The sequence below is a fragment of the Lepisosteus platostomus genome, chromosome 5 (assembly GCF_059453375.1).
Source record: "Lepisosteus platostomus isolate fLepPlt1 chromosome 5, fLepPlt1.hap1, whole genome shotgun sequence".
NCBI lineage: Eukaryota > Metazoa > Chordata > Actinopteri > Semionotiformes > Lepisosteidae > Lepisosteus > Lepisosteus platostomus.
This window is the reverse complement of record NC_142615.1, coordinates 2,792,470-2,806,982: the sequence shown is the minus strand read 5'-3', so window position 1 is coordinate 2,806,982 and position 14,513 is coordinate 2,792,470. Positions and strand designations below refer to the sequence as shown.

Sequence of the window (14,513 nt, the reverse complement as noted above, 5' to 3'; positions counted from 1 at the left end):
TGAATGTTACCCAGTTAAGACTCCTGTTACCCAGCGATTTAAACCTGCTCAGCTGTGACTTTGCGCCCCGATGTGTTTGACTCAACATCACGACCCCCCCACAGCTGTCCCTGTTCGTGCAGCTGACAGCAGCTCCCAGTGTGGGACTGGACTGGGAGATACCACCTGCACCTTCCACTGGGGCCTCTGCAAATCCTGAGTTATTTTATAACACTCTTGTGGGATATTAGGGTAGTATTAATGGGGTACATTAGGTTTTAGTGGAGATGTTTTAATTGCAGGGAGCAGCTGGATGAGGTCATCAGATCAGTTAACGGCTCACTACTGGACCAGACTGGTCAGGTGGTCTCTGTTCTTGTGGTGGTACCCCACATCACCAAATACATTTCAGGGTTTCCCAGCTGTTCCTGACCCCGGGCTTTTCTCTGTTTTGCAGGTGTCATGGTGTCCCGAGACAGGCTGGGAGGAGGTGACTGTGGCTGCGCTGACCACTGAGCTCCTGGCCCAGGAGAGCAGGCCTGTCCACCAGTGGATAGGAGGAAGACTGTGGGCTGGAGGTGTTGTAGTGCAGGTGATGAAGGCTGTCAGGGAGAGTCGGTGATTCTCCTCACCCTCTTAGACCAGTATCAGTAAATCCATCTACTGAACTCACCAAGCTTTAATTACTTTTTCTTAAATTTAAATTTTGAATAAAGTTGCTTTGTATTTAACTCTGCTTTTCATCTCTAAATAAAGTTTCCAGAAAACCCGTCCTGTGTTTGTTTAAATCACTGGGTAACATACAATGCAGCATCACATCCGCTCCAACTGCTGACTCAGTTATCTGACTGGAGGGGGGAGTGCTCAGTCTCTTGCAGTTCATTCGTGCTGTAGACGTGACTGAACCCTCTACATTTCCGTAAAAAACATTAGGCAGAGGCTTTGGTCCAACTGCTGCCTGTCTCAGCCGAAAGCACACAGACACAGAGTTGTACCGAGGGCGTGTTCTGCGAGGATGGACACGGAGACTCAGACTTGTGGAGTCAGACACGGCGCTGTGTTTCTCCCCTCGTCGCCGTGATCTGCCAGCAGCACAAAAATAAATAAAAAATGAGATATAATGATGTGTTCCTGCTTAACTTAGACATTGCACGACTTTAAAACCTATAAAAACAGGTTTCGAGAGTTAAAAACCACTTTTTATGCACGAAAAATGGGTGATTTTTCTTCCTCGTGATCAGCTCAGAATCTTTGTGTACGCGTTTTTACTTCTTAATTAAACGTTTAAAATACACGAATTTCATAAAGACAAACACACGTTTCGAAGAGAAATTCCATTCTTTTCTCTTCCTGTTGTTTTCCAAGAGGCTCTAAAAATAGCGTACTGCACACTGCGCTCCGCCAGAGAGGGGCGGCACCGAGAGAGAGAGGAGGAAGGAACGATCTGCTGCCTGCAGCGCTAATGGCAGCGATCGCGAACTTCATTACAAGTGGAAAGATTACAGATTTTAATCGTCTTTAATTTTGTTACATTTTAGAAACGTTTCATCCATACAAACACCACAACACTATTCTCGATTGTATTTCTGAATGGTATGTTACACTTAGTTCACTGTTTTAATTACACCTAATTAAGAAAGTTAGGTGTTAGCATAAACTATTAGCAAACAATATTACATTTAGCACTGTAATAATTTGTTGCACTTTCCCCCGCATCTTGTAAAAATATATTTTCATTGTTCAAATATACATTAAATCTGACTATCATATAATAAGTTAAATACAAAACTAAAGAAAAAATAGGGTTAAATATGTAGCGGCGAGGCTTAATAATAAAGAATTAAGTGTTTCTGAGCTTCCCAAATGAGGCCCCATTTCTCTGTTCATCTCTGTGGTGCAGCCACAGAGAAACTATTCATGCAGGCTGATTTAAGGTTTGATAAGGACAGCTCCCAAAGGGGGGATGCACTTAGCTAAGCCTGGCTATCATGATCAATGGTCACCCATTGGCGCCTATCTGTCTAGGGAGTGCCAGTTGGACATCTGGACTGCATTCCTAAGTGTCAGGAGTAAGTGACTCATATCTCACCTTGATCAACCAATCAGGGACTGGTAGGGCCCAGTAACCCACGTGGGACTCTGATGCCCATGGAACTTTCAGCCAATCAATGAGCTGAAGTTCCTCCAGGTAAAAACAGGCAACACAGAGATTCAGTAAGATTCAGAAGGGATTCAGGAGAATTCTGTGGACAATACTAAAGGGAATTCAAAGGAGAATTCCAGGTCAGGACAGCCCAGGAGCAGAAGGCTCCCAAGGGCAGGACATTCTCGCAGCGCGCCTCCTGACCATCCTGAGACTCAGCCCGGACAACCACGGAACGGCCAGTGTGTCCGAGTGCCAGAACTTTCCTTTGTTCTAAGAGTCTAGAGCGGGGGTTGCCAGAGAGTAACCAGAGGATCCACCCGAGGTTAGCATCAGCAGCAAGCCTCGTGAACAGGTCGGAACTGTGGACAGCTGAATCACTATTCAGAACTAGCTCTTCATCAGGAAGGAACCGGTCCTCTTCCCGACTTGCTGGGACCCACAGTCATCTTTTCTCCTGTGCACAAACTGTGCTAGTTAAAGCCAACACTAACTAGCCGGTGAGTGAGCATCTGCAGCGCACCGTCGCAAGCCGCACAGCACATCCTGGCACCGAGCCAGAGAGCGCGGATTGGACAGCAACAGCCTGCAACTGTTTCTTTGTGCCTGCAGGAGATCTGAATCCCCAGAGATTGGATGAGTATTCAACTTCATTACAGCTCGAGAATTCAATTGTTATCCCAACCAGTTGATATCAATTTAATTCCTAAGAGTTATGTACTTGTTTTGAGTATCTAATGTAGAAGTTGTAACCAAGTTCACTTTACGAAACAGTCTAAATGAATGATATACTGAACGTATGTCCTCTTGATGTGTAACACTTTGTAACTGACTGAATATATACCTTTTGTATTCTGATAACCCTCTCAATAAGATCTGTTAGGTTTAAGGCATATTCTCCGTATTAATAAATGTATCCTCGTGTATTAGTACCTGTGTGTGCGCGTTGTTTGAGTTATGTCGCATGGTTGGATTCTAAAGCCATCAAAAGAATCAACTTTGTGATTTACTGCTACAATTAATAATTGTCTCAGTAAATGCCCAAACCCTACAGAACTGGTGCCTTCAGAGAGCCAGTTTTCTTACATATTTGGCGTCCCTGAACGGCTATGAATCACTACACCTGCTTATGAAGAAACAATACTTGAGCTGTTTCAGTGCTGATTTTCTCCTGTGGTTTGAAGCCGATCACACAGGTCCAGTGTGTCAGCTGGTGTTTCAGAGACGGCAGTTGTCCAGCTCCTCTCCTGGTGTTTCTCGGGCTCTGAGCTGGGATGTGAAACTGGGCAGCCAGAACACTCTCACACAGCGGCTGCTGGATAGTTTTTCTTTTCCTTCTTGCTGTTGTGGGTTTGCTCTCTGTGTGACTGTCTCTGTTCTTGTGTTTTCAGAGATGAGGAGGGTGTCATGGCCTGTAAGTGTTGCAGTCATCCCTGCGATAGTGGCTGTGCTGATGGGTGCTGCACTGGGTGCTGTTGTGTGTCAGAAACGGTGGAAGATGAGAGAGGAGAGAAACATGATACCAGTTGAAAGCAACAATATTAATATCCATAAAGAAAATGGAATCCTTGAGGGATCTGAGAGGCTCAGTGATGCTGTGTCCCTGTGCATGGAGGAATACTATAGTATAGAAATTAAGATTGTTCCCAGTGGATCCAGTTCTCCCAGTGTTACTCCAGCAATCTCTTCTGGCACTGTTATTGTGAAAGACCCAGAGCAGAGGACAGAATCAGGGTATCGATCTGAGGGTGAGGAGGGTGAGCTGCCTCCTGCAGGTGAAGAAGAATCGACAGTCCAGGAGCTCAGTGGAGGGTCGACCCCAGCTGACCCTGAAGACCAGTCGAGTCTGGAAGAGGCTCTGCTGTCTGATGGAGGAGATCAGTGACCTGACCATCACAGCCAGTGTAGCCGGCCAAGTTACTGGTGCAGCTGTCGGACATCCCCGTCAGACAGTGCAGGAAGCCAGACCGGCCTTTGCACAGTGAACTTGAGCTCCTTCCACATTTCAGCGCAATAGAACTAAGTTTTTATTCCCTCATAGTTTGTGTACATTTCAAAGACGCAGGCAGAGAGAGACCCCCTGGACCCACAGAGCTCTTCCCCACCTCCACCAGCCTGATCTTCATCCAGGGGCGACTCTCCCCACAGGAACCTCACCCTCACACAGAGGGGCCTCTCTCCTGCCTGCTGCAGAGCGCCGGTCTCGTTGTCCCGGCTCTGGAAGGAAACCCCCAGTGTTGTGAGGGGCTCCGTGCAGAGCTCGAGACCCTCCGGCGCCGTCGTCCTGTGCTTCCAGGGCCCGAAGAACTTCAGTTTGCTCTTTCGGCGGTTGAGCTTCGACCCCGAGGCTCTGGCGTATTGCTCCATGACCTGCAGGGCCCTCCTCAGCCCCCTGTCCGACCTCAGGAACAGCGTCGTGTCGTCGGCATACTGGGAATCAGGGTTAGGGTTAGTCGATGAAGGGGTCCCGTCTCACCGCCTCTGCTAAGGGCTCTGTGAAGGCTCCTCCCCGTTAGCCGAGCTGTAGTCCTCCTCGAGTTGCCTCTGGAGTCGTGCAGCTTCCTTCCTCTCCCCGGCCGCCTTCCGTCTGCAGTACGTCTGCGCCAGGGTTCGGGTCCTGTCCTTCACCGACTCCCACCATTCCACCACGGAGCATTAACAGATAGTAAGAGCTCGTTTCCATTAGTAAACTTTTAAAGGGTCTGGATACTTGTGCAAGGCACTGTAAGTGAAAATGTGTGCATGTTTATCTTGCTGTTCTAGTGTGAAAGAACATATTGAAAATTATTACAATGTTGTACATTTTATTTGTACAATTCACTGTGCTCCTTGTAGCTGGATCCTGGTGTTTTTTCATCATCTTACAAAGAACATTCTTACTTTGTTTTTTTCCTAACTGGTTATTTAAACCACCTGGGACACTGGTTTTCTTTTCAGCTTGAATTGCCTCACTCATATTGCAATTTTACTGCAGGTCCCTCGTCATGACGGTCCTGGGTGTTGTCCTGACGGCGTTTTGCTCTCAAGGTAAGAGATCAGAGTTATCGTTCGCTTGCCTGTGAAGAAATGCTGTCCACAAGCAGGTACAGTCACGTCCAGAGAGCTGTGTCTCGCTATTGTGTGTTTTAAGGGAGCTGAAGTCTCTCTTTGTCTCTGTCCTCTGTCTCCCAGTGTGCTCTGCTCTCCTCTCTGTGTCTGGGCTCTATGGGGACACTGTCGCTCTGCCCTGTGATGGGAGCTCCTACAGACACACTCCTGAGGAGAAGAAGATTATACTGTGGCAGACCGCCAGGCACCGCCGTGTGCTGGAGTTCAACAGAGGGATGAACCGCACTGGCCCAGGGTTCGATAACAGAGCTGAGCTGTCCAGAGAGAGGATCAGAGATGGAGATTTCTCCCTGATCCTTCGTAACGTGACGTACTCGGATCAAGATATCTACGAGTGTCGATTTGTGAATGACAAGAGCAAGAGGAGATTCCTGGGAGATGTGAAGCTCACAGTTCTAGGTAATCTCCTTTCTCTCCCTTGTGATCCGAGCAGTTTGAGGGAATCGGGTGTTTACAGTGTAGTGATTCCTGACTCGTGTCGACTAACCTGACCTACAGCTGTTTTCTCTCTCAGTTCTCCAGGGTGCACCAGCATCTTCTGTTTATCATTTTTCTTCCTTCTCCTTCATCCCAAACCCCAGATCAGGACCCCTGGTGAATTTTAGCCAGGGCTCAACTCGGATGATGTTGGGGTATATGACTGAATTCACTCTTCAGACCAGACAGGGAATTCTGGGAGGAGACCATGTGACTTGCCTGGTGTTGCTGACCGCTCCCTTGTCAATGTCTTCCTGTAGGACACGAGGACAACATCAGTCTCTCCTGGGGAGACCCCCTCAGTGTCCCTCTGCGCACACAGCAGGCTGTAGAGCTGTGGTTCAGGCCTGAGGGAGGAGAGTCTCGCAGGCTGTGCTCTGTGCTCGACAGCACTGTGACCCCAGACTCCAGCAGGCTGAAGGTTCAAGACCAGGTGCTGAAGATCTCCAGTGTGAGAGCTGAAGACGGGGGCACTTACACAGTGCAGGACTCCCAGGGGACCCCCATCAGCACTGTCCACGTCACTGTGGGAGGTGAGAGTGGGGCTCCAGTGTGACTCTTTCACCAGTGTCAGTCCCTGATGTGTGGGGTCAATAGGAGGTATTGGATTAGGTATTGATTACCTGACATTGAAGGATTTTTCATTACGGTACTTGAATATATTTGAACTTAGAACTCTAAATGACTGTTGCTGTTATGAAACTATCTTCAAGTTCACGACTTAAATGTGATCAATACTGTCTCCTCTGAGTGAGTGCAGTCTTTACAGCTGATGAATTGCTGTCTGCATCATTCTTTCACTCTGCTCCTTTCCTTGAATTTCAGCTCGATCAGAAGTCCTCACCCTGCAGTCTGGAGACAGTCTGACTCTCCCTCTCCACACTGCTGCTCCAGTGGAGGTGCTGTTTGACCCTGCAGGATCTGCCCAGTCTCCCAGAGTCTTACTGAGTAGCGCAGGGCTCCCTGGCCCCGGGTACGAGCAGAGAGTGTGGGTGCAGGACGGCTCTCTGACACTGCGCTCCCTCACACCAGCTGATCAGGGGAGCTACACAGTGAGGGACCTTCAGGGAAACACCATCAGCACTACGATCGTCACTGTCACTGGGGGAGGTGAATCTTCATTACAGGACAAACTGAGTTAAACTGATCTCCACCTGAACTTACCTGCTTATGAAGAAACAATACTTGAGCTGTTTCAGTGCTGATTTTCTCCTGTGGTTTGAAGCCGATCACACAGGTCCAGTGTGTCAGCTGGTGTTTCAGAGATGGCAGTTTTCCAGCTCCTCTCCTGGTGTTTCTCGGGCTCTGAGCTGGGATGTGAAACTGGGCAGCAAGAACACTCTCACACAGCGGCTGCTGGATAGTTTTTCTTTTCCTTCTTGCTGTTGTGGGTTTGCTCTCTGTGTGACTGTCTCTGTTCTTGTGTTTTCAGAGATGAGGAGGGTGTCATGGCCTGTAAGTGTTGCAGTCATCACTGCGATAGTGGCTGTGCTGATGGGTGCTGCACTGGGTGCTGTTGTGTGTCAGAACCGGTGGAAGATGAGAGAGGAGAGAAACATGATACCAGTTGAAAGCAACAATATTAATATCCATAAAGAAAATGGAATCCTTGAGGGATCTGAGAGGCTCAGTGATGCTGTGTCCCTGCGCATGGAGGAAGACTATGGTATAGAAATTAAGATTGTTCCCAATGGATCCAGTTCTCCCAGTGTTACTGCAGGAATCTCCTCTGGCACTGTTAGTGTGAAAGACCCAGAGCAGAAGACATCCTCAGGATATTATCCTGAGGGTGAGGAGGGTGAGCTGCCTCCTGCAGGTGAAGAAGAATCGACAGTCCAGGAGCTCAGTGGAGGGTCGACCCCAGCTGACCCTGAAGACCAGTTGAGTCTGGAAGAGCCTCTGCTGTCTGATGGAGGAGATCAGTGACCTGACCATCACAGCCAGTGTAGCCAGCCAAGTTACTGGTGCAGCTGTCGGACATCCCCGTCAGACAGTGCAGGAAGCCAGACCAGTAAACTTGAGCTCCTTCCACATTTCAGTGCAATAGAACTAAGTTTTTATTCCCTCACAGCTTGTGTACATTTTAAAGACGCAGGCACTGAGACCCTGCCAAGCCCAGGACGAGAGCTGCTGACGTCACAGTGGGGAGATCACTCCTCTTGTCAAGGTGAAGGGACTCCCAGCTCTCCTGCTGTACTGGGGATACAGACTGATCAGAGAGAGACCCCCTGGACCCACAGAGCTCTTCCCCACCTCCACCAGCCTGATCTTCATCCAGGGGCGATATAACCGGGGAAAGAGCTGAGGCGCAGGACACGATCAGAGCCGTGTGAACAAGGAGCGTGGACACTCGCGCCCCCTTGTGGCGGATCTGAACGGACTTTTCCCTCTGCAGCTGCACAGGGGATTTGAACTTAATTTGGAATTTGACATCATTATATTTAGGAACAAGTAAAGGTTTATTCCATGCTGAAAAGAGAAGAGAGAAAACACAGCGTTTCAGGCCGCGGAGCCTTCTTCTGGTGTGAGGGTGTGATTGTTGTATTTTTATGTATGTATATATATATATTTATATAAAATATAAGTTAGCTGGGGGGTGATAATTATATTTCTGAAAAGGAGGTAATTTCTACTTGATTTTATTTTGTATATATTCATAATAAATCATTTTTATTATTTTCTCACGTTTTATTATTGATTTTACTAATGCTGACCCCAGTATTAGGAGGACCAGTATTGTAGTAAATAATGATAGATTTCAATATCCAGGTGTGTGCGTCTCTGATTGGCTCTTAGTATCCATGAAGTCCTCTGGGAAGGTCCTGTCCCAGTTTCTGAATGTTCAGGTACAGTCCAGCTGTCGGCTCAGAGTGACCTCAGGCTCCAGGGAGAGGGGCAGGTCAGGCTGTCAGGGGGAGATCACGCTGAGTAAATACCCTGCTGGTAGTGACTCTCCAGCCCAGGACCAGTCTGGGTTCCTGCCAGCTCAGAGTGACCTCAGGCTCCAGGGAGAGGGGCAGGTCAGGCTGTCAGGTTTCACCACCTGATTTTTGCTGGTCTTGGTCCTGCAGGGGGCGCTGTGTCTACCTTGGTTGTTCCTTAACATGATCCAGGAGACACACACACACACACTGTCGGTTCCCAGCCCACCTCACAGGCACAGAGCCGAACCCTTAACCGGACTCGGTACCAGGATTCACTAGAACGGTGCTCAGCTTTCCTGAGTCTTTCCCAAGTCTAGGCAGGAGAAATGTGGATTTTCGAGCAGCCTGGGAAAACAGAGGAGACCCTTTCACTCCCGAACTGCAGACAGGGGGGGTCGGACTCCAGCTCAGCCCGGGTGACCACACACACACACACACACACTCTCTCCCCCTGTCCTGTCTGGACCTCCGAGAACGAGCTCCACCCTCCCTGCCCCTGCGGCCCAGCGACCTGCTCAGGGCTGAGGCCAGTGCTGTGTCGCTGTCTTACTCTACTTCCTGTTGGCCCACACACACCTACGCCAGCGCAGCCCCCTGCCCCTTCCTGCCAGCCTACACAGACTCTCTGTCCCCTCTGCGGGCCGAGCCCCCCCCCCGTCTCCCCCCTGCCTCTTCACCCTGCGTTTCCAGAACTCGCTCAGAGCCTCTGGCCTGATTCGCGCCCAGCAGGACGAATCGCGGCTCTTTCATCGCAGACCCCCAGCGAGGAGCCCCCCGGTGTCTCTGGTGTCGGCTGTGTCCACTGCGCGCGGTCACAGCGGCGTGGGGCCTCCCTCGGCCTGGCTTCCCGAGGGGGAGGAGAGGGCCGGGCTGGCGTTTCTGCGGGGAACAAGGTGGGCTCACGCAGCTGGGCACGGCCTGTGTTTATTTCGGCTCACACGCGTGGCTCGTACACGCTGTCTCCAGTCGAAACAGACACAGGGCTGAGGCACACGGGGGACAGAGGGAGCTCTGGGCCTGCGGTCCGCGGAGCCGATCCCTGTGGCTTCGGGTCGGGTGGGATACTGGAGCACGAGGAGCGCTCTCTCTTCGTTTCCGGCCGGACTGCAGCCCCGAGGAGGGACTAGACGGGCCTCGTCCTGCGGACGTCTCTGTTCCTGGGGGCGGCCGGGGGAACGGTCTCCGCGACGTTTTCGTACTGCGTCTGATCGCCTGGCGCCGCCTGCAGGGGGGAGGGGCGAGACCACAGGGAAACCAGGAGTGAGAGGCCAGATCAGCTCAGCCCCTCTGCAGCCTGTCCTGAGCTCCCCCTGCTGGTGTCATGTTCACACACCCTGGACAGGACAGCAGTCCATCACAGGACACACACACTCACACACCCTGGACAGGACAGCAGTCCATCACAGGACACACACACTCACACACACCCTGGACAGGACAGCAGTCCATCACAGGACACACACACTCACACACCCTGGACAGGACAGCAGTCCATCACAGGACACACACACTCACACACCCTGGACAGGACAGCAGTCCATCACAGGACACACACACACACACTCACACACCCTGGACAGGACACCAGTCCATCACAGGGCACACACACACTCTAGAGCCAGTTTTCCTACCATGAGCCCTCCAGCCTGTCTCTGGACTGTGGGAGGAAACTGGAGCTCCTGGAGGACACCCACACCAACATGAAGGGAACATGCAGACTCCACACAGACAGCACCCCAGGTCCATCATTGAACCCAGAGCCCCAGCACGGCTGCCCTTTAGATTTTGCGATTCGTTCTGCTGCCGTCTTGTGATCTAGAAAGTGTAACGTCTGAATTACCAGAATGCTGGGCTGACGTCTTGCCCTCGATCTCTTCCGACAGGCGACACACAGCTCCGGAGCTGTAGGGAGACGTTGCAGCAGGAGGTTAGGAAGACCAGGACACAGCAGCTGGCAGAGCGAACACCAGCTCTCACAGGTAGGATCCCTGTTCCTGGTGCGAGAGGTCCCGTCGTGATTCACAGTGCACGGAGCTGGACACGGTCCTGTCCAGCAGGGCCGAGCGGCCGTACCGTCTCTCGCGAACAGGCAGTAGGCGCAGCAAGAGGACACCAGGGCGCTCAGAGGCAGAGCCGACAGCAGGACGAGCAGGCAGGACAGCTGGAGGTGAACGGGTGGGGAACGCTCCGGGCCTCCTCCTGCCACAGACAAGGAAACAGCCCTCAGGGGACCGGGCCCGTGTCTGGGTCACCTCACCGAGCCCCAGACTGGGAACCTCTCTAATGAAACCCCATTGTGCCAGAGTATTGGCTTCAACCACAGGGCTGGGCAGCCTGTTCCCCACCCCCACCCCCCTCTGTGTACAGTAGAGCCTCCTGTCCTGACTGGAGGAGCTCACCCAGCTGTGTCTGGAGAGAAGCCAGGGTATCGGCTTCAACCACACTGCTGGGCAGCTTGTTCCCCACCCCCGCCCCCCTCTGTGTACAGAAGAGCCCCCTGTCCTGACTGGAGGAGCTCACCCAGCTGTGTCTGGAGAGAAGCCAGGGTATCGGCTTCAACCACACTGCTGGGCAGCTTGTTCCCCACCCCCGCCCCCCTCTGTGTACAGAAGAGCCTCCAGTTCTCAGTTTTAAATGTCCTTCTATGTATCTCACGCTGACAGGAGCCCAGGACACCGCACGGTAAAGAAAAGGTGGGGTTGGTCGTTGAAATTAGGGGGGAACTGTAAATCTACTGCATAAACCCGACCTCAGCACAGCGTGCTGCTCTCCCGGAGGGCTGACGGCAGATGAACGATTGTATTCTTGCCCGCAAAACGGATCAGAGAGCTGAGGACAGAGCGATCCGCGCTGAGGGGCGGTGGCTGGGGCTCACCGGGGAAGACGAGCTCCGTCCCGTTTCCGAAGCTCAGCCGCCCGCCGGCTCTGTCGGCGCAGTAGTACAGCGCCCGGTCGGACTCCGTCAGGTTGGCGAGCGTCAGGCTGACGGAACGGGTCGAGGGTTCGAGGACGAGGGAGAGGCGAGACCGGTACCCCTCTTCCACCTCCTTGTTGACCTGGGAGCCGCTGACCTGACCGACGGCGGCGATGAGCGGCACCTCCAGGGGCCGCTGTATCATCCAGAGTGTCGACGTCTGGTGCCTGATGTCACAGGGCAGGGTGACCGTGTCTCCGGCTCGGACCCGCAGCTCCACGACCGCGGCCGGTTCGGCCCCGAGCCCCCGCGTCATGCAGACATCTGAGACAGGAAACTCGCGTCAGTCCTTTTCAGACACCGGCAGGACGGGGCTGGCGGGCTGATTTCAGATCCGGCCGGGTACACCGCTCGCTAACAGGACAGTTACAGAGGACCGAAGCTCATCGGTGCGGTTTATTTCAGACTGCTGGCCTTATGGCCTTACCGGTTCGGACTGGCACCCAGAACTAAGAGGGAAACACGTTTCACGCCCCGTTGCTGTTTCACGAGCGAGGATGCCCCGCTTATCAAGAAGAGAACAGAAATAAAACACGATTTTGCTCATCAGAGTCGCTTCCGCCGCACAGCGAATCCAAAGCAGCGCCCTCGGCCCCAGCGCGGCCCGCCAAGCGGCTTGAGCGCCGCACGTCGGTCCGGTCCGGTCCGGTCCGGCCGTGCATGAACCCCGAAGAGGCGCAGTTGACGGAGACGCTCGCCTACTCACGGGTGAGGAAGACCAGCGCGATTCTCGCCGCCGCCGGCGCGTCCATCTCCTCCCGGTCCAGGGGCAGTTAGTCCGGGGCGGTGGCTGGGCTTCAGACCACCAGAGACGACGACGTCTCGTTTCCTCTGGCTGGCCGTCCCAGCCGCCTGAATAGCCCCCTCCCCCCAATGAAAGGGCGTTTTTTTCCACCGTTGGCGGGTCGCGCAGTTGAGTCCGGACGCCGGCCTTCGACGGGACAGAGCTGTTGCAACCAGGGAGCTGCGCCGTCCGGACCCCCGAACTGCTCCGACGCCCTTTGGTGGTGGGGGTCGTGCATTCGCAGAAAAGCTCAATAAAACCAGATCCCAGCGGCTCAAACGGGGCTGGAGTACGCAGCGTGCGGGAGCTCTTGGGGTGGATCTTCACACGAGTCAGACCTGATCTCCCCCCACCGGAACTTCAGCGAGCTGAGTTCAAAACCACAGCAAGGACTTCACACAGGTGGAGCGGGGGCGGGCTGCTGGCCTGTCTCTCTGGTCACAGGAAGTCCACAACTGTGTCTTTGTGCATCACACACACACACAGATACATCCTTACACAGGCTGGGGACATCACACACACACACACAACGCGATGCATGACAAGGACCTGGCGCGTTTCTGTGACTGTGGGTGAATTTGTGAGATCTGATTGGGATAAAGGACATGTTGGTATCATTAATCTGTTCATTGTTGTGGCTAAATATTTTATCCACAAACGTGAATGGTCTATCACTGCTCCCTCTGTGAAAGTTGAATTCCTTTTTTATTTACATTCTGTTAGAAACATACAGAATCCAAAGGCGAGACATACAATGGAAATATAAAAAAACAGAGACGCTCTTTTTCTTTATAAGATCACCTTGAGGAAACGTGTTTGAAGCGTTCAGGCTCAGCCGGCACAGGAAAGACCGTGTCGTTTCCGCTCTCGGACACGCGTGGGGCGGAACGCGTGCGAACCAGTGTCGACACCTCGAGTCTGCTTGTTCCTCGTGGCCGCTAGGTGTGTGTGTGTGTCGCGGTCCACAACTTGACGGCTGTAAGAGATCACCTGTTTCACATCAGCAACGAGGTACAGTAGGAGATCCGTGCAGATCGCGCAGTTACTGCAGTTACTGCACAAAATAATCCAGATTCCGTCTCCTCCGTCTTTTTTGTAACTGGAAAAGATTCCCGATTCCTGACAAAAGTCACTAAACTGCGATTTGCGTATAGGGGATCACATCAAAGAGATCACAGACGAGAGAGCGCATTCACTCCCCACTCGCCCCAGTCATGACTTGTGTGTCCCCCACTCCCTCCCATCACACTGTGATCTCTCCTCACTTCTTCCTAATCCAACACCACTACATACATGACAACTGAACGCAAACCGAAACTGTACTTAAAACTGTCCTATTTATTAATCACCGTACTCTTTTTGCACTGTTTCCCGAATTACTTTTGCACTGTTTCTGTCCTGTTTGTATACTTTTCTCTGCTGGCGTATTTGCACAGTTTGGATTACACTGTTATCTTATTACACTGTTCTTGTTATTGTGTTACTGTCTATTGTCACATTTCACTATCCTATGCACCTGTGTAAGTATAACGACAAATACCGTGCCTTCCCTTTAAATGTATTGGGACAGCAATAGTTGCTTTTGGTTTAATAATAATAATAATAATTGCTTACACTTATATAGCGCTTTTCTGGACACTCCACTCAAAGCGCTTTACAGGTAATGGGGACTCCCCTCCACCACCACCAATGTGCAGCATCCACCTGGATGATGCGACGGCAGCCATAGTGCGCCAGAACGCTCACCACACATCAGCTATCAGTGGGGAGGAGAGCAGAGTAATGAAGCCAATTCACAGAGGGGGATTGTTAGGAGGCCATGATTGATAACAGCCGATGGGGAAATTTGGCCAGGACACCGGGGTTACACCCCTACTCTTTTCGAGAAACACCCTGGGATTTTTAATGACCACAGAGAGTCAGGACCTCGGTTTTACGTCTCATCCGAAGGACAGCGCCTGTTTACAGTATAGTGTCCCCGTCACTACACTGGGGCATTAGGACCCACATGAGCCGCAGGGTGAGCGCCCCCTGCTGGCCCCCCTAACACCTCTTCCAGCAGCAACCTTAGTTTTTCCCAGGAGGTCTCCCATCCAGGTACTGACCAGGCTCACACCTGCTTAG

General features: G+C 52.1%; 1 protein-coding gene and 1 gene segment (V, D, J or C); one reads left to right on the top strand and one right to left on the bottom strand.

The window, feature by feature from the left end:
* LOC148662474 (uncharacterized) overlaps positions 1 to 8,388 on the top strand; it is a 59,848-nt gene extending 51,460 nt beyond the window's left edge. The window contains exons 2-7 of one of the 3 annotated variants that reach the window (XM_088632070.1): positions 5,097 to 5,149; positions 5,294 to 5,629; positions 5,968 to 6,240; positions 6,533 to 6,817; positions 7,140 to 7,679; positions 7,857 to 8,388. In XM_088632070.1, the coding sequence (XP_088488196.1) occupies positions 5,107 to 5,149; positions 5,294 to 5,629; positions 5,968 to 6,240; positions 6,533 to 6,817; positions 7,140 to 7,633 (1,431 nt within the window). In that variant the 5' untranslated portion in view covers positions 5,097 to 5,106 and the 3' untranslated portion in view covers positions 7,634 to 7,679; positions 7,857 to 8,388. Of the gene's footprint in view, positions 1 to 4,006; positions 4,788 to 5,096; positions 5,150 to 5,293; positions 5,630 to 5,967; positions 6,241 to 6,532; positions 6,818 to 7,139 lie in introns of those variants that run through there. The other 2 variants (XM_088632069.1, XM_088632072.1) reach the window with 2 other exon arrangements.
* Positions 8,389 to 9,539: 1,151 nt separating this feature from the next.
* Positions 9,540 to 13,886, bottom strand: LOC148662473 (Ig heavy chain V region S43-like). The segment is given in 4 exon segments: positions 9,540 to 9,853; positions 10,472 to 10,533; positions 11,507 to 11,869; positions 12,312 to 13,886. Coding segments are annotated over 4 exon segments (570 nt in total).
* Between the last annotated feature and the right edge of the window lie 627 nt (positions 13,887 to 14,513).